The following is a 20,378-nucleotide window of genomic DNA, read 5'->3' on the forward strand; positions in this document are numbered from 1 at the left end:
TGTAAGTAACAAATTATCTACATTTATTGCTGGGGGTCTATCAGATCAATTAGATGAATGGCATCTGATAGGTGGATTTTAAATACTATCCTAGGCGGATATAAAGTAGAATTTGAAGAAAAGCCTTTTCAGAACAAAATACCACAACCAATAAAATTTAATGAAATTCAAACTGAAATAGTTGATAAGGAAGTTTCTGAGCTTTTGTCAAAAGGGGCAAAGGAATACCTCATCAGCTCGGTATCTGGGTGTCGATATATCGGATGACCTGAATTTTTAGTAAGCACATCAGCCGGGTTACAAACAAAGCCAACAGCTCACTTGGCTTCTTACGCAGAAATATACCGACCAGGGTATCGTTTCCAAAAGCATCGTAAACTAGTGCTAATTGTAACGGGGACCGTTACAGATGTTCCCCAAACGCTCCCCAACTCCCTTTTGGTGCCATATTCCCTGTAAGCTTCATTAAATAGGACAAACTCTATGCATTTGAAATTTTAACAAGATTTACCCAGAAGTGAACCAAGTTCATTCAAATTTTAGCATTGCACGCGTGCGCATGTGAATGCATATGCGTCATGACCATATCATCATGTCTACACAATCTGTATATTTTAATACACTGAATATTAAAGTATTTAATCCAAAATTATTAAAAAAATACGCTCATTCAAGTGTATTTTTGATTTTATTCATATCACGTGCACGCACGTGCATACATGAGCATGGTGACCATACCTTCTTGTAGAAGTCCATTACATCTATCTATGTTCTAAATTCCACCCCGATTGGTTGAAAACCAAGGGAGTTATAGCTGTTTAAAGTTTGAGCAATCAGATTGCAGCACATGTACACGCACGTGTATGCATGTGCATGGTGACCATACCTACTTGTAGAAGTCCATTATATCTATCTATGTTCCAAATCCTATCCTGTTTGGTTGAAATTTAAGGGAGTTATAGCTGTTTAAAGTTTCAGCCAATCAGATTGCAGCGCACGTGCATGCACGTGTTTTCATGATAATTGCTTTATTTCATGTTGTAGGATATCATAATGCATGGCTATGTTCAAAATTTCAAAGGATTTCGTCAAAAAACAAGAAAGATATTGAGAATTTAGTATCAGCCAATCAGAGCGAAGCGCACGTGCATGCGCGTGAGATCTTGCTATTTTGACCATATCATATTGTCTATGCTACTAATATATCATCAGATTATGAGTTTCAAAGCATTTCATCCAAAAATAGAAAAGTTATGGCTATATCTATTATATTGGTCATTTCACGCGTTGCACGTGCGTGCAAAATGACCTTCATTCCGCAAATCTACATAACATGCCTACTGACCCTAAAAAGGTTTTACCTAAGTCGGATGTGTAGTTTACAAGATACAGACAAAAAAGTACCCAGGAAGAAGAAGAAGAAAAATAATAATAACTAGATGCGATCTCGTTGCGAGCAACGAGTAGGTCTTCCGTCCGATATCTCGTTGAATTAGACCTGTGTTGGGATAATTCCATTAATAGGATAAAAATGTCAAAAGGCAAAAGAATTCTTTATCACGAAAGTGGACCATTTCGATTACCTACACTTTCATGAAAAAGGTGGTATGTTTCACCAAAAATATTCCTCGATCGTCCTACGAGGGTCAAGGAATAAGATTCCATTATGTTCAATAACTTACATTGAGAAAAAAAAATGTTTATATATTAGGTTAATTAAACGGTCTTTGAAAAATAGTTATCTTTTAAAAAAATGTTTTCTCATTCTAACAGTTGTCCTTTCTATTAGTTTAATATGACACAGGTGTGCATGGGAAAACAGTGGTCACGTTTCGCACTTACTATATATATTGTTTCTTAAAAAACTGTTAATTATAACTATGATTTAAGTTATGTGTTTCCGTGATGCAAAACAAAAGATAGTAGATATTGTACTCAATTTGCACATTAATTCTTTTCTATTTCTACTTTGAGAACCAACCAAAACCAATTAAAGAAGACTTGTAAGGAGACCTTGGATTATAAATGAAGTTTGGTGCAGAATTGCAACGAACTTACGACGTGACAATCCAAGTATCCCTACACATTTCATTGTTCCTTATGTTACTTTCGTTCAAGCAAACGCTCGGCTGCCTCTGTAAACCCCTATTGCGAAATGTCAGATTTGACAAAGACCGCCGCCATTTTGATCCCGCTTCATATTTTTGAATGTTAATATCTCGAGTTTGAATTTATCAATTTACAAACAAATTATATATTCAGCCTAATGAGACATGTTTCTATCAGCCAAACTAATATAATTTGAAAATATTGAAAAACAAAAAAGTTGAAAAATTCGACTTTTTAAATTTGCATGCCGTAACGACAGGAAGTAGAGACGACGTACAAAAGATCGCTTCCTGGATAGTACTTATCATGATGTATAATCCCTGAAAGTTTCACATTTTTATCTTTTACCGTTCTTGAGATTAGCCGCAGACAAAATGTCATTTTAAAATCAGAAAATTGTCAGTAACTTGGCACCAGAAAGGAATTTTCAAAAAAATCTCTTGGATAAAATAACTTCAGATAACAACACATTGTTCCTGCAAATTTCATGAAAATCCATCCAGTTGTCTTCGAGAAATCGCGTGCACAAAATTAGATGGTCAGAAATGTAATAATAATTATAAGCTCAAGAGAGCTTCAACGCCTTTTGCGCTAGAAAAATATAGACTCAAAAAAGCAATTCAGATATCCTTCCTCTACCTTCACTGAAAATCTCAAGTCAATATCTTCATTCGATTTTTAGTGATTGCCCGGACAAGCTGACCCTCTTAAAATCAGTAAATCGTCCATATCTCACGACCGGAAGTGACGACGTACATATAAAAAATTTCCAATAAGGTTCAGACCAATATCTATCAGATCTGAAAGTTTCGTGAAAATCGACCGAGCCGTTTCCGAGAACTCGCGTGCACAAAATCGGTAAGAAAAAAAAGAATAATAATAACTAGATACGATCTCGTTGCGAGCAACGAGAGGTCTTCCGTCCGATTCAGGAAAAAAAAAAAACTTGTAAAATCGAAATAAAAAGTGATTCAAGATTTTGATCACAAGGAGGGGTGAATCCAGGTCGCCAACGTGAATGCGCCTTTTTTTCTCTTTTCTAACCAACGCGCGAACCATTTAGCTATTGGGAATACTGCTTTGAATATACTTGTGTATACTTTTGCAAGAGTACACCTGTCTAAGAATCATAAAAGGCGGGCCAATATTCATAATTTCGTGTCAAACGCCACGCGTAAATATTCGCACCTTTTCTTTGTACTGATCTATTAAAGAGATGCAATAGCTTCAATGAAATTAATTAAATAATACATTCTTATCACCTTTATTTTTATTTCGGCGTTAGGAAAGTATATTTAACACATTGTACACATTACATATCGTATCTAGCCCAGTAACACTAAAGCAGTGAAACGGAAATTAAGTTTTTTAAGATTGACACTGAATTGCAACGTACTTCTACGTGAGAGTCCAAGTAGTTTTTTGCATTTCATGTATCCTTATGTCAGAAAGGTTTAATCAAACGCTCAGCTGCCTCCATAAGCCCCTACTCGCGAAATGTCGGAGTTGACAGAGACAGCCGCCATCTTGGGCCCGCTTCAGATTTTCAAATATTAATATCTAGAGTTCAGATTAACCAATATTAAAACAACTTATATAGTAAGCATCAATAGAAGAGTCTCTATTAATATTCCAAAAATAAATGAAAAATATTGAAAAACAAAGAAAGTTGAAAATTTGGACTTTTTGAATTGGCTTCCGGTAGCGACAGGAAGTACTGACGACGAACGAAAAGTTGCGTCTTGGAAAGTATTGATCATCATCTATAAACTCTGAAAGTTTCACATTGATATCTTTTACCGTTTTTGAGTTTAATCGTGGACAAAATGTCGTTTTAAAATCAGGAAAATGGTCCAAAACTTGGCACCAGAGAGGAATTTCCAAAAACTGTCTTGGAACTTTCAAGAGTATCTTACAACACATCTTTCCTGAAAATTTCATGTAATTCTATCCAGTAGTTGTCGAGAAATCGTGTCAGAAAAATAATAATAATAATAATAATAAGAAACAGAGCAATAACTATAAGGTCTTCCGTGAAGACGGAAGACCTTAATAATAGGGAAAAAGAAACCGAACGAAAACAATAAGGTCTTCCGTTGGAGACGGAAGACCTTAATAAGAAACAGAGTAAAAACAATATGTTCCCCAACTTCGTTTGGGGAACATAATTACGTACTACTTAGCGAGTTACGATGAACTTAGGTAGTACCTGCGTACTACGTTACGACCTTTTCACGAAAGGTACTTAGAATCGCACCTTACGTACTACGTAATTTTACCGGAAGTAAAACAAATATGGCAGACGAAACAAGTTCTAAAATTAAAAAGGAGAGAAAGAAGAATTTTACCGCGAAGGAAGTAGAGGCCTTGGTAGAGGAGGTGGAGAAACAGAAGGATATACTGTTTGCGCCACATAAGGACGTAAACACCAATCAGAAGAAGAGCGAGTGCTGGAAAAACATTTGTTCCTTGTGTGTATACAGCATTTTACAATATAAACATTTTTGCTTTGTTTAATAATTCAATACAATAATATAAAATCTATCCATTCGTTTAAAATATTTCATTACGTAGGTCAATATGTACACGAAGTCGCTAAACATTATCCCTGATGCGCCCCTCGTATTGTTATTTATAATGTTCGAGTTTCCTCTTCAAGTCACATAAAGGCCGGTACACACGGTAAGGCTTGCCTTATAAGTCATGAAACTTAAGTTCTAGCCTTACCGTGTGTACACCCTTAATACACGTTTTTTGGAGCCTTACAAGTCTGACTTTAGAATAGAACACTGCTCTATTTCCTAATACAAGACTTACCTGACATTTAATTTTTGACCAATGAAAACCATTTACCCAAAGTTCAATCTATTTTTATAAAACCACACACGTTGGTATATTGAAAAAACACGAAGCATTTTCGAGTAAAATAATGTTATTATTACAAATACTTCAGTTAACCTCCTCTTCCTTCTTAAGAAGTGTGGATGCACTGGTCGGTAAAACTATTTCAAAGTCCTAGCTAGTATTCTCTTATTCCGTTTAATAATGCGCATTATTTATGGTTCAAAAACACATGGAATTTATGTAAATGTTGTTGATAATATTGTAAGTCTTGCCTTAACGTGTGGACAGGAGAGCCGTACGTCTTGCAAAACGTAAGGTTTTAGACTTGTAAGGCAAGCCTTACCGTGTGTACCGGCCTTAACGCATCTCGGACAATAACAATAATAAAACGTCAGAATGAAAAGCTTACAGTGGAGTAGGATAGTTGAATATTATATGCTAGTAACTTAGCAATCATGTAAAGTGACTCACACAAGAGAAGGAAACAATTACTTACTGAAACCAATGCAATGATGAATGAAATCGTCTGTATGTTTACCTTTTAAGCTTGACCTTGACACTGTGAGAATATCCCTTATGAATATAAAAATATAATATTTGGGCTTTTAGACCTGTTTAATTAAACCTTTTCGGTACAGCACACATTGTCACCTTACATCGGATGTAAGGAAACAGAATGGTTTTATTTTTAATTTTCACATAATCCAGACCCACATGATCTTTTTCTCAATGACTTTTCTACTGATAATGCAGTGGTGGATCAAATTTTTGCTAAATGAATACAATTCATGGATTTGAAAAAGGAAAAACTTCTTTTTATAGAATTGAAAGTACTGTAAAAGTTTCAACATTAGTTTTTAAATATTTTTGTCCAACTTGACTATGACATGACGTATAAGGGAGAGAGAGGAGGGGGAGAGTCGTGACTTCGAATTTATTTCTTAGTCAGTTCAAAGATTCTTTGAATAATAAAGGTATCAGTTGGAATTGTAATTAATCGCAATTTTCATCGTTTAGGAAAAGTGGTTAAGACAGAGATAATAAATGGTAGACTAAAAAGAAAAGAAATGATTTTGACAAGCCGAAAAAAAGGGGTGGGGGAGCTTTTCCTTCCAGAGTATTTTGGAAGATTAGCCGAGACATTGTCTCTCCAATTGAGGGTTTCCGAATTCCCTGTGTTTGTGCTAATTGCAGCCATTTGAACACTGGGGAACTTGCACTTGTAGTTGAACTTGAAGTGGTATTAATGTTAGAAAACACTGGTGCTTGTGTATTTTCACTCGGACACTAGTTGGTTCCGAATTTGAACTTACGGTGGTTGTTGCTTCAGATGAAGGCTGGGTAGTTGTTTCTTCAGCTTCTTCACTAAAACTGATGAGGTTATCAGATGACTCTTGATTCTGACTTGATGTTGATCTAAGGTTATATGTTAGAAGAGGCATCTGGCTAGTGAGAGGGACGGAATCTGTGGTTTCTCAGACCACTTTTCACAATGACTTTTCGTCTGTAAACTTCGGGGAAATTAGCTTGGTAGGATAGCAACTCGCTTTTTCTACTGTAATGCTAAATTGGCAAAGAGAGACAATTCCGATTAAAGTTGAATTATGTTTATTGTATAGTCACAAGATAGAAAGTGAATTTGCTAAATTCACAATCTATCCGGACTCTACTTCGGAATTGAACTCTTGACCAATCAGGAAGCTTGTTACAAAAATTATTACAGGTAAGTCGGCAATTTCCTTTGATAGGCTTGACACTGATTACTTACATTTTCGAAGAGCCGAAAGGTGATGAAGTCAATTAGCTAAATTTCCGTTCTGAGTTTTTAACAATAGGAAGATTAGGTGAAGCCGAAACAAAATAAACAAGATTTTAAATCGTACAAATAATTTAATGCTTGTGTCATAGCTATGTGTCAAGCCAATCTCGCAAATAATTTACGTACAAAAAGGCCGAAATAAAAATGAATTTAGCAGTTTATTTAGTAGATAAAATAATTGATTCGAAATCTGCCATGAGTAAATTGATTTCCGAAAGGTGACAGATTGCTCAAATTCCACATTTTAATGATATCCGAAAGAGTATATTTTTTTATGTGAAAAAGAAATAAAAGTTTAAATATTTTGAAAAAAACTAAATAAACTAAATAAAATTTTAATGAATTTAAAATTAAGAATAAGGAATTATTTTCATAAAAATTTAAACACTTTCAAAATGTCGAATCGCAATGAATTAAAATTCATATGATATAACCGGGTTGTTATAGTTAGTTTTAAAATCTCTGAATTCTAAAACTTTAATGTAACATATTTACTTCATATCACAATCAGCTATGACCTGGACGTTGATTGAATGATATCCCTTTCTGCAGACGTACAAATGTTCATCTGTTGTAGGTGCCGTGATGGGTATGCGAGTCCCGTCGACGGCGCCAAGGACATTAGGGAAACCAGCGATTGCATGGAAACCAACCTTCGTCCTTGTTGTCTCGGCATCACCAGTCGGAAACTTGATGTTGGTTATATTCCGACACAAGATATTGATAACATCGTCTATAGACCTAATCAAAATTTTATATTGTATAAATTTATCATAAGGGCAGTTTTAAAGTTTACTCTCTCTCTACCGACGGACGAAAAAATGGACCAAATTATTTTTTTAATCTTCAAGCCTTTTCAGGAAACGATTCGTTTGTTTCATTACAATTTTCTTCTCATCCCTTCAACAGCTGTATTTCAATTTTCTTTTCTTTTTTGCCTTTATATGTCTTTCTCTTCCAATTTTTTTTATACCCCCCGCTTGAAAAGCGGGAGGGTATATAGTAATCGTTAATTCCGTCCGTCTGTCCGTCCGTCTGTACGTCCGTCCGTCCTCCGTCTGTTACGCTTTGGGGTACCCATCTCTTATCCGCAACTCCTCTCATACCACTGAATGAAATTTGATGAAACTTTCACAGAATCTTTATTACATATTGCCATTGTGCAACTCCTATTTTACTTTTTGATCCGACACATATTTTGGGTTTCACGGCCACAGCAAAACATGGACTTTGCCATCATAACTATACTGAGGCGGGGGGTATCATTTAGTGAGCTCATCGCTCACAGTACCTCTAGTTTATCATGAGTTGGGAGAGGACAGTTTAACATTTTTTGAAAAAGGCCTATTGAAATTTGGATTAAACTAACATAAAAATTAATTTTATCATCCTTGTATTAAAATACCTGTAGACAGATGACTTGGATATTCCCAGAGTGTCTCCAATCACTCTCTGCTGGGAGCCAGAAGCAAGGAATCTTAAAGTAGTAAACAGGCTGGAAGACTCGCAGATCTTTTTGTTGGTTTCTCTAGACGATCTTAAACCATGTCAATTATACTAATGATGGTCATTCTGTCCAACCGATAACGATGGATAATATCGATGTCGTCATATGCATGTCCCGGAACATGCGCTGTCTGCGTAAATTTCGACGCACCTGTTCGTCTGTGACTCTCATGAACGCTGCCATCTTTGGAAATTAACGTTAAGACGTAATTTTACGTCACCTCCAAGGTGACGTAAAGTTACGTCGTAACGTACGATACAACGTGAGTTAAGACGCTTTCGTGAAACGCCGAAATTTAGCTACGCACTATTTACGTACTACGTACAACTTACGATGCTTTTGTGAAACGATACCCAGGAACCAGCAGTTTCGGTCAGCAGCATACAAAGCGGTGGTACGTCCACAGCTTGAGTATGCTGCCAGTGTTTGGGACCCTCATTTGGTTACACTTATTAATCAAGTTGAGGCCGTACAGCAAAGAGCTGCAAGGTGGGTGAAGTCGGATTTAAGAATAACATCAAGTGTCTCATATATGCTACAAACCCTAGATTGGCGAAGCTTACAACAAAGGAGGGCTTGTACTTATGTACAAGATCCTACATGTACTAGTAGCCATCCCCTTAGTTCAGTTCATTCTCCCAAGTAGGACTACCCGTTCATCTCATTCCCTCACCTTTCGACAGATACAAACTACAAACAAGAGGCCCATGGGCCATATAGGTCACCTGAGCATTATGCAACAACTTTCCAGTGATTGAATTTGATTCATGTTTTAATCCAGATGCTATGGCATTCACAATTTTGAAAGAGACACCATTGATCATCATAACAATACACTTAGCAGTTGCTTAGATTGTTTACTTAATATCCATAGGCAGGGTAGGGGAACAAAAAATGCATTTCAAGTAATCAGTAATATTCAGCATGATCAGTAATTCCCCAATCACACATGAACCCCTGACCCTTAGGCCTAGATCCACACATTGCACAATTTTTGAAAAGGCACCCTTGCTTTTCAAAAATATTTGATTAATACCAAGGAGCAGATTTCAAACAATTCATCCAGTTTCAGTATATAATCAATAGAGCCCCGCCCTATCACTAGAACCCCTGACCCTAGGGCCATAAAATTCACAATTTTGGAAGAGGTATTCTTGCTTATCATAACTATGTAATTAGTTTATTTCATTCCTAGGAGCAGAAAAGAATTTTTTTTCAAAGAATTCATGTATTTTCAATATATAATCAATAGAGCCCTGCCCTAACACCAAAACCCCTGACCCTGGGGCCATAAAATTCACAATTTTGATAGAGGCACTCTTGCTCATCATAACTATGCACTTAGTTAGTTTATTTAATACCCAGGAGCAGAGAAGAAGATTTTCAAAGAATTCATGTATTTTCACTATATAATCTATAGAGCCCCGCCCTAACACTAGAACTCCTGACCCTGGGGCCATAAAATTCAGAATTTTGGTAGAGGCACTCTTGCTCATCATAACTATGCACTTAGTTAGTTTATTTAATACCCAGGAGCAGAGAAGAAGATTTTCAAAGAATTCATGTAATTTCACTATATAATCTATAGAGCCCCGCCCTAACACCAGAACCCCTGACCCTGGGGCCATAAAATTCACAATTTTGGTAGAGGCACTCTTGCTCATCATAACTATGCACGCACTTAGTTTATTTTATACCCAGGAGCAGAGAAGAAGATTTTCAAAGAATTCATGTATTTTCACTATATAATCTATAGAGCCCCACCCTAACACCAGAACCCCTAACCCTGGGGCCATAAAATTCACAATTTTGGTAGAGGCACTCTTGCTCATCATAACTATGCACTTAGTTAGTTTATTTTATACCCAGGAGCAGAGAAGAAGATTTTCAAAGAATTCATGCATTTTCACTATATACTTATTTAGCCCCGCCCTAGCACTAGAATCCATGACCCCGGGGCACAGGCACTTGTTTCTGTAAAAAAAATTTGACCCATAGTATAATAATAACACAAGGTGTCTAACTCCGATTTTCACCGAGTACCCCCCTCCCTTAGAATCGCGCTCATTTACACTTTCAGAGGAAATGCATGGGTAAACTGTTTATACCTATGTCTTCTACGATAATTTATCTACACAACCATATCTGGCATGCTTGTCTTTATTTTCTTTTATCTCCGTAATCAGCGTCAAAACTCTGCTCGCCGAGTGAAAAGTCAAACTGTACCATAGGATTGGATGTTCAAGTCTCGGGCAGAATGCATAAAATCAAAATCAAGGAGAAGAAAAAGTAATTAATACTTCCCACATTTTGAGAAAAATAAAAGAAATTTACTTCAAGAAAAATATCGTGAAACTAAAGCTTGGTTACTTTAATAATGGTTTGAACTAAGCTACTGTAATGTGCTATTTTTATCCACTAAAAAATTCCAAGATTTTTCGTACGCTTCGGGATTTTTCTTCATTTAATAAGATAATAGCTAAAACATACCGGTTGTTGGGATTCATAAACATTATTGGCGGCATAATTTGATTTTTGATTAAACATGGAGCAGCAACAGAAAAGATTTTGCTCATGGTATGCATAAATTAACATGACCACAACAATATTTAAAATATCATTTGTGATTAAAAGGAATTCTTTCAAAGTTCATTGTATCTAAGCACCGACAGAGAATTCATTACAAATTTCATAAGCACATGGTCCATCAAAAAAAAAAGTTTCCAACATGAACAATAAGCAAATTTTAAAAATAATATAATATACTAGACGTGATAAAATGTTTTCTTGTTCCTGTTGTGTTGTGTGTTGTGTGTGTGTGTGTGTGTGTGGGGGGGGGGGGGTAGCTATCTATTATAAATCTTTGCCACTTTCTTTAGAGAAAAGAGAGGTAGTAAATTAATTATTTATGTTCATCAGAAGCCACAGGCACTTGTTTCAATATTTAAAAAAGTTTACTGTCATAAAATTAATGTACTTCATATATTGTTCCATGGCAACAAAAAAGTTGGGAAGCGGGGAGGGGGGTGGGGTGGGGTGGGGGTGGTCAAAATTTTCATTACTGTGATGCAGTTATATTAAAAGTATGATGTAATTCATTTGACTTTTCTCTTATAAGACATTATAGCATTCACTTAAAAATATTGACCTTTTGACCTTGGCTTTTGACCTACATTTACAAAAAAAAAACACCACCACACTTTAACATTGATCATAACTTTTGAACAGTTGGAGATAAGGCTTTCATCCTTCACATGTGTATTCATTTTGTCAAGACCTTTCAGTTCGTATAAAGATTTTTGACCTTATGCCCCTGACCAAAGAGTTTGACTAACTTTTTAAAAATTTTTACCTTGGTCATAAGTTTTGAACAGTTAGAAATAGGGCTTTCATATTTAAAAAATGTGTTCCTTGTAACAAGATCTTCATCTGGGTACCAACACTTTTGACCTTGACCTTTGGAGTTGACATGCATTTGAGAGATTTCAACCCTTGCCATCAGCTGTCATACTGGGGGCATTGGTGTTTCAGAAACACATCTTGTTTTTCCTATATTTGTCGTAAACGTTTGCTATGGTTTATGACACTCATAAGAGAAAAACAAGCAGAATCAGAAGATTATTATTCTGGTTCAAAATTTTGAATTCAGTCAATTTCTCTACAATTTTGCCTACAATATGTCTTATTAAGAGCATATTAATAAACTTTATTTTACCTTCATATGCTTTGGCAAAGAATAATAAAAAATAATAAAATCAATTTCTTATAAAAATGTCATTTTTATGACCACAAAATGTGTTTTATTTTTTGTTATTGTGCGTTTTCATGCGCCCTAAGATTCAGGGCGGATATTGTTTTAGTCCTGTCTGTCTGTTGTCAGCTTTAACTTTCACAATAACTTATGAGAGATACCAACTTCATATTTGATATGCATACTCCACTAATTAAGCTCTTTCAAATGACACCAAGGTCATTGACCTTTCAACCTTGACTGTGACCTACATGCTAAAACTAGCTTCTTCAAACTTTGTTGCCACCAGGCGCATAGTGTTTCACAAACACATCTTGTTTCTTAATAGGTTGTTAAGTTTTTGAAAATGAGTGGATGTTAAACATAGTAAAAACTTGGAATGGCCTTACTCACACTTATGAACTTCATATATTAAACACATTTGGCAATTGAAATCCTGACTAATTTGGTCTTTGGCAGATTATGAAACACAAATGAACTGCTTCTTTACATAGTACAGTACTTAATGTCTCATTAGTCATAGTTCTATTTGATTTTGTAGGCTAGCTGAGAATTTAACAGAGGATAGAAGCAAAGTAATTAATTTAAACAATGTGTCATTGGACAAAATATTTAATGAAGCATTTCATGTGTTTCCAAACATAAAAGACACATGCAGTTATGACAATTTGTTCAAAATGTTAAAAAAAATGTTCCCCACCATAAAAAAGTCTATTGTGTGGGAAAATGGAATTAATGGAACGAAAAAAAACCCTGGTGTCAGAGGCTTAATATTTGAAATGCTACCCCATAAAGCTCTCAGCTTTGCAGATATCTCAGCATTTGCTCCAAAGCAGTGGAATTTAATAGAAAGAACAGAAGAAAATCTAAAATTTGGATTTATGTCCATTGAAAAATTTAATGGAAATTCTGTCCTCACTGAACTAATACTAAAAGATACAGGTTTTATTGAACTGTTGGTTGCTGGTACATCAGTTGATCCATCCATGTATCTCATTTCAAATTACATAGAGTTTACCGAAAATGCGATTACAGGCTTGTTCAAAAGTTTGCGGACAGTTTCTCTTTGTCATGGATTCGACTTACAACCTGGTGAAACTGACATCTTCTCCAGTGGGAAAAAGACTGTAAAAGAGATTTATGTTTATAATAAAACAACAAAAACTGTAATCAGGCATATAGACTGTGTTAGGGTTGTCTCATTAAATTCCAGGACAGAAAAATGTGCAAAATGTTCAAATTACATAAAATATAAGAAAGCACTGCATTCAAGTAAAAAAAACTCTGACAACAGTAAGGAAAACATTGATCCAAATTTAAAACACTTACCAACAATTATTCAAGAATTGCAGAAACTGGCACCAAATTTAAGTCAAAACCAACTTATGCTGATAGCTACTCAGATTAAGTCATCTGAATGTAAAAACTCCAGTGGTATGAGATGGCCTAAAGAGGTAATCAGTATGTCCCTTACGTTGTACAACAGAAATCCATCTGCTTACAGAGACATCATCAAGAATGGGTGGGTCAATCTTCCATCAGAGAGTCTTCTGTATCTCTACAAGTCTGCTGTAAAACAAAGACCTGGAATAATTCCTGAGATGATGGAATGGATGAGGAAAGAAGCCCTTGATTTGAATATCACTAAAGAAGGATTGTATGGGGGTATAATTCTTGATGAAATGTCAATTCAGGAGGATCTCTAAATTGTCAACAGTGGCAAAAAGAGTACCTTGTATGGACTTGTTGAATGTGAACCTGATGTAATGTTAATGCATAACATAAATGAAGGAAAAGTTGAAAATAAACTTGCTAATCATGTTATGCAATATCTGTTTCATGGGGTTACTGGATTCCGTTGGCCTTTGGCAAACTATCCAACTACAACAGCTCCTCCTGCTGATATATTTGTTTGTACATGGAAATGTATTGATGCTTTGTATGAATGGGGATTCAAACCTATATACTGTTGTATGGATGGGTCCAGTAACAATCGCACATTTCTTAAAATGCACTTCCCTGAAAATGATCCTTTGTCTACTGAAATGATTGCTGCACATTACAAGAACCCTTCAAGGAAAATGATATTTATCATGGATCCATGTCATCTAATCAAAAAACTGCGTAACAGCGTACTAAGTAGTGGTATTCAAGAACATCACCAAAGGTTATTAACTGTTGATGGCAAAACAATTCAATGGCAGATGTGGATTGATGCCTTTAACTGGGACCAAGACAATCATGCATTTAAAATTCATTACAAGTTATCTCAGGAGCATATTTATCCAAACAATGTACAGAAAATGAGAAATAAATTGGCTTTTGAAACCCTGGACTCTGAAATGTTACATTTAATGAAAACTTACAGTAATTCTCTTGGTGAAGCTGGGAAAGCTGCATTGTGTGGTGCCATAGAATTTCTGGAGCATACTAGTATACTGGTTTCCTTTTTCCAGGATCAGCGACCTGTGAAAGACATGAGTGATACAAGATTAATACAGCTAACAGAATCATACAACTGGTTTAAGCCATGGGAGAAAGAAGTGTGTCAGAGTGACACAACTGCCAAGCGTTACAAGAGTTTAATCACTATGGAAACCAGAGAGGATCTTGACTTCATGTATTATGGTATCATGTCACTTATTAAATTCTGTATTGAAAACATTCACACTGAAATTGTCCCTGCCAGATTAAATAGTGACATTATTGAAAATATTTTCTGTCAACAAAGATCTTTATATCATGGACCTACAACAAATCCTACTTACAATTCCTATAGAACCGGCATAAACAGTGTTATTATTGGAGAGACAGTGGTGTCCAGAAAATCTAATTCTGGTGGGAAACGTGCATCTCCTTTTGTTGCAGCAATGCCTTCAAAAAGAATTAGACTGTAAAAAAGAGAGAATTTTGATTGTAAAACATGTCATTGCTAAATTCCATTATTTGACAGATTAAATGATACATGTACTAGTATTCAATTCATCACCTTAAGTTCTGTGTCTGTTTTTTCTTCCTTAGGTGTAAACTGTCTTGATTTTTCTTTTCCTCCCTCTGGTTTTCCTCTCTGACTGAGTTGGTACTATACTTAATGAGACATTTGAAGTTTTATCTTCTTCTACAGGCAAATCTGCTTCAGGGTTGGCACAATTTGTTTCTTCACACTTTGTAAGAGCGGTAACGTTCGAAATACACAGACACTTAGGAATATGATGTATAAGGCTGTCAATTATTGAAGCTTTTGTACTTTTCATTGACTGTGTTAAGTCATAGGCTTTAGCAATATCAAGTAGTTGTTTTTTAGTAAAACTTCTAAAAGCTAACGCTCCTCTATCAAGCAGTGATGATTGAATTTTCAAGTGGGAACGATGTTTACCTTCCGAGTCATCATTGATAATTTGGGTCATGGAGATTTTGGTACTAGTACTGTCTTTTGATGAACTTGATCCCTCTAGCACCCGCTTTCTCAAAGTGTCTGTTTTTAGCTCTACTGGTCAGAGACCAGAAGAGCTTATGTGATAGTAATGCGTCCGGCGTCCGTCCGTCTGTCTGTCTGTCCGTCTGTCTGTCCGTCTGTCTGTAAACAATTTTTCAAAACGCTACTCCTCCTACATTTTTAGTCTGATTTCAATATTACTTGGCACACAAGTAGACTACATTAAGATACATAGAATAGTGCATCAGTTTTTGATTTCGATGAACGGTGTTGCCATGGTTACTAAAAATAGAATTTTCTGTGAAATTCCTTAAAAACACTACTCCTTCTACAGTTTTGGTCTGTTTTCAATATAACTTGGCACACAAGTAGACTACACTACGATACATAGAATAGTGCATCAGTTTTTGATTTCGATGAACGGTGTTGCCATGGTTACTAAAAATAGAATTTTCTGTGAAATTCCTTAAAAACGCTACTCCTTCTACAGTTTTGGTCTGATTTCAATATAACTTGGCACACAAGTAGACTACACTAAGATACATAGAATAGTGCATCAGTTTTTGATTTCGATGAATGGTGTTGCCATGGTTACTAAAAATAGAATTTTCTGTGAAATTCCTTAAAAACGCTACTCCTTCTACAGTTTTGGTCTGATTTCAATATAACTTGGCACACAAGTAGACTACACAAAGAAACATAGAATAGTGCATCGGTTTCTAATTTTGATGAACGGTGTTGGCATGGTTACTAAAAATAGAATTTTCTGTGAAATTCTTTAAAAACACTACTCCTTCTACAGTTTTGGTCTGATTTCAATATAACTTGGCACACAAGTAGACTACACTAAGATACATAGTATAGTGCATCGGTTTTTGATTTCGATGAACTTTGTTGCCATGGTTACTAAAAATAGAATTTTCTGTGAAATTCCTTTAAAACGCTACTCCTTCTACAGTTTTGGTCTGATTTCAATATAACTTGGCACACAAGTAGACTACACTAAGATACATAGAATAGTGCATCGGTTTTTGATTTTGTTGAACGGTGTTGCCATGGTTACTAAAAATAGAATTTTCTGTGAAATTCCTTAAAAACACTACTCCTTCTACAGTTTTGGTCTGAATTCAATATAACTTGGCACACAAGTAGACTACACAAAGATACATAGAATAGTGCATCAGTTTTTAATTTTGATGAACGGTTTTGCCATGGTTACTAAAAATAGAATTTTCTGTGAAATTCTTTAAAAACGCTACTCCTTCTACAGTTCTGATCTGATTTCAATATAACTTGGCACACAAGTAGACTACACTAAGATACATAGAATAGTGCATCTGTTTCTGATTTCGATTAACGGTATTACCATGGTTACTAAAAATAGAATTTTCTGTGAAATTCCTTAAAAACGCTACTCCTTCTACAGTTCTAGTTTGATTTCAAAATAGGTTGGCACACAAGTAGACTACACAAAGATACATAAAATAGTGCAATGGTTTTTGATAAGTACAAACCAGTAGAGCTACAGTCTCGACAGAGACTTCTGGTTTGTTTTTGTAAAGTTCTCAGCACATCTTTCCGAAACTGGTTATCAGCGACACGACAAAATCTCAATATCAGGTCAAAATAAAGTTCTTTTAAACTACTCAGTGCCATATTTTTGTCACATTTCAAAAAAGTATCATTGAATTCAAAGTTTTGTAACAAATGTTCAAACTTGTTGATTAATGCTTCATTTTTGGAAAGCTCATCTTGCACAGAATTTAACACATTAGAACCCTCTGAATGAAAAATCTTTTCATAGAGCTCTTGCTTAATCTTGTCCACTTGAATAAAAAAATCTAAAACATTGTCCTTCACATTTGTCAGACTTTGAGAAATGTTTTGGAGTCTCCTCGTCTCTTCAAGAGTTTCTTTATACATACTGTTTTGTGCCAACTCATCATAAGTAGATGCTAAAAAATCCAACATCTTCACTTTTACAAAACAGGAAGTGACATTAATTAATTTGTCTTTCTTATACATGTTATTTCTCGCTAATTTGATGTAATGGTGCTTTGATTTGGCAACACATCTCCCACAAATATATCTCAATTTGCCTATACTTGGCGAGTCAATTTTCAGATAAAGTTGTTTCTTAACTGGTGCAGGAGTTGCTTTTAATGATTTTGCCTTTTCTTCCAAAATAAAGTTTGACACAATATCAAATACTTTGCTAAAAATCATAAAATCATGCTGTTCTGCATTGTGATGAATACATTCTTCAATTAATGCCTTGTACTCACTGGAACTTGTAAACTTAAACAATTCACAGTAATATTTGGTCCACATTTTAGAGTCAGGATTTCTTCCCTCACTTGCTGCACAGTTTTCAAGATATATTACTGAAAGTTTCTCATAAAGTCTCTTTAAGAAAAATTTTGATTCAAATTCATTTTTTTCAAGAAGATCAAAGAGTCCTTCATGTATAATTCTTTGTTCATCTGTCTGTACATGCATATTTTGTAAACATGATCTTATCTTGTCTATGTCTATGGGACATTCCGTGTGAAGCTTTTCTGAGAAATTTTCTGGAGTATCATCAGTGGGAACATTTTCTGTTGCTGATAGTGTAGACATTCTATCAATTTCACGTATTTCTTCTGCATCAAAGTCTGACATTTCAGACTCAGAATCTATGAATGGGTTGTCAAAGTCAGTGTTGAAATCTTCTTCCAGTGAAAATGGAATATTACAACATGCCAGTTCTGAAAGGAAGGGAAATGTTTCTTGATCATAGAAGCCAAAAATGGCTGCATCTGGTTTAAGAACATTGTAGGGATGGAAGTTTATTAATCTCAGTCCTTTCTTCTTTCTTGCTCGCCCGATAGCAACTCCTAACATTCCGGCTTTGAATATATTGGAGCAATCTACTTCCACTCTGTCCATGGATAATCCTTGAGCTTTATGTATTGTTATCCCAAAGGATACAGCCAAGGGAATCTGTGATGTACTGGCTACAACTTTGTCATCTATAGAACTATAAGCAGTGAAAATTTCTTTTCTCAATTCTGTCACTGTATCGTTAAATTTTACTGTCACAGAATTTTTTGAAACACTGAGAACTCTTCCTTGTAGACCATTAACTAATGTAGTGCTCAAATTTTTGACAAGCATAACAGGGCAATTTTCTTTCAGATACAAAACATTCGGTGCAGGAATTTTTTCTAGGAATTTAGTGTCACCCTCATCTGTTGCTTTAAATGTATGCATCTCACCTGGTAGGTCAATTAACAATGAGGAATTGTAGATTTCTTTATCAAAATTCCGTGCAAAAAGTCTTATAGGATCCTCTCCGGGCGGAAGAGGTCTTTGCAGACGTTTAAGAAGATTTTCAGTTTCAATTGGTAGCTTGCCTTTAGAGACATCATTTACTGCTTTGACAAAATCAGGTTCATCTTGTCTCATAACTTTGTCCAAAATAATTTTATGCCTAAATACACTTGAAAAAATGCTGGATTTAAAGCAAAATTCACCAAAGTCTTGTTTTAACACGTCAGGAACAGGGGGTAATTGGAAAAAATCACCACTTCCTACTACCTGGATTCCTCCAAAGTAATTGTCATTTTCTCTAGTGATTCTGCAAATATATTCTAATTGGTTGAAAAGTTTTAAAGAAAGCATTGAAATTTCATCAATCACCAAAATGTCAGTTTTCAGTATGTTTTCTTTGTACTTGGCAAAATGCTCATCATTGCATATTTTATTCTGAAGCTTTTCATTAGAAAATCGTCCATCTCCAATACCTGACCACGAGTGAATAGTCACACCACCGATGTGCAGCGATGCCACGCCTGTAGTCCCCGTTATTGCAACAATTTTAGAAGAGTTCTTAAACGTTTCTTTAATCCTCCCTATTAGAAAACTCTTCCCTGTCCCACTTTGCCCAAGAATTAAAAGATTGTGTCCGTTGATAATGGCGTTTAAAGCGTGCTTTTGCTTTGGGTCCATTTTGTTTTTACTTTCGGTTTGCTATAAATAACGAAATATTTTTCCCGATGCTATTTAAAAAACATCATCATAACCAATCAAAACCAACCTTGCATTCTGCCCGAACCCAGAACATCCAATCCTGTGGTACAGTTTGACTTTTCACTCGGCGAGCAGAGTTTTGACGCTGATTACGGAGATAAAAGAAAATAAAGACAAGCATGCCAGATATGGTTGTGTAGATAAATTATCGTAGAAGACAGGTATAAACAGTTTACCCATGCATTTCCTCTGAAAGTGTAAATGAGCGCGATTCTAAGGGAGGGGGGTACTCGGTGAAAATCGGAGTTAGACACCTTGTGTTATTATTATACTATGGGTCAAAATTTTTTTACAGAAACAAGTGCCTGTGCCCCGGGGCCATGAATTTCACAATTTTGGTAGAGGACTCAATGCTGATTACAATCATGCAAACAGTTTGACTGCTTGATGTCCAGGAGTAAAGAAGAAGATTTTTAAAGATTGTACTAATTTTAATGGTTTTTGCCCCACCCCCAGGCCCCAGGGGGGGGGGCAGGGACCATGAAATTCACAATTTTTGTTCCCCTTCACCCATAGATGCTATATGCCAAATTTGGTTGAAATTGGTTCAGTGGTTTCAGAGAAGAAGCTGAAAATGTTCAAATGTTAACGCACGACGAACGACGACGGACGAAAAGTGATAGCAATAGGTCACCTGAGTACTCAGGTGACCAAAAAATGTCTATAAGTATTCTTTTTTCCCTCTTACAATAGTTCAGTGGAACAGATTGCCAGGCAGTGTTGTCTCACTTCCAGATTTTGAGCATTTCAAACTCGAAGTGAGCAAACTGAATCACCCCAGACCTTAATTATATTAATAGTGTTTTACATCTTTTAACTCTGAATACTGTTTTTCTTAACT

At 35.5% G+C, this 20,378-nt stretch overlaps 1 protein-coding gene and 1 pseudogene across 2 annotated transcripts; both read right to left on the bottom strand.

The window, feature by feature from the left end:
- Positions 1-7,263: 7,263 nt before the first annotated feature.
- Positions 7,264-8,462, bottom strand: LOC134265904 (putative nuclease HARBI1; annotated as a pseudogene).
- Positions 8,463-12,702: 4,240 nt separating this feature from the next.
- On the bottom strand, positions 12,703-19,473 carry LOC134265908 (uncharacterized). Of its 2 annotated transcripts, none has more exons than XM_062748125.1 (6): positions 17,008-19,473; positions 15,020-15,505; positions 14,799-14,904; positions 14,397-14,496; positions 13,505-13,599; positions 12,703-13,155 (listed from the first exon to the last, which is right to left on the bottom strand). In XM_062748125.1, exons 1-2 carry the CDS (start codon positions 19,454-19,456, stop codon positions 15,048-15,050), a joined length of 2,907 nt encoding a protein of 968 aa, XP_062604109.1. In that variant the 5' UTR covers positions 19,457-19,473; the 3' UTR covers positions 12,703-13,155; positions 13,505-13,599; positions 14,397-14,496; positions 14,799-14,904; positions 15,020-15,047. The 2 variants fall into 2 exon arrangements, with proteins under 2 accessions (XP_062604109.1, XP_062604108.1); XM_062748124.1 differs by having other exon boundaries at positions 14,799-14,921.
- Between the last annotated feature and the right edge of the window lie 905 nt (positions 19,474-20,378).

This window comes from Saccostrea cucullata, unplaced genomic scaffold, assembly GCF_032062105.1.
Source record: "Saccostrea cucullata isolate Sc308-1 unplaced genomic scaffold, CSIRO_AGI_Scuc_v1 ctg2317, whole genome shotgun sequence".
Classification (NCBI taxonomy): domain Eukaryota; kingdom Metazoa; phylum Mollusca; class Bivalvia; order Ostreida; family Ostreidae; genus Saccostrea; species Saccostrea cuccullata.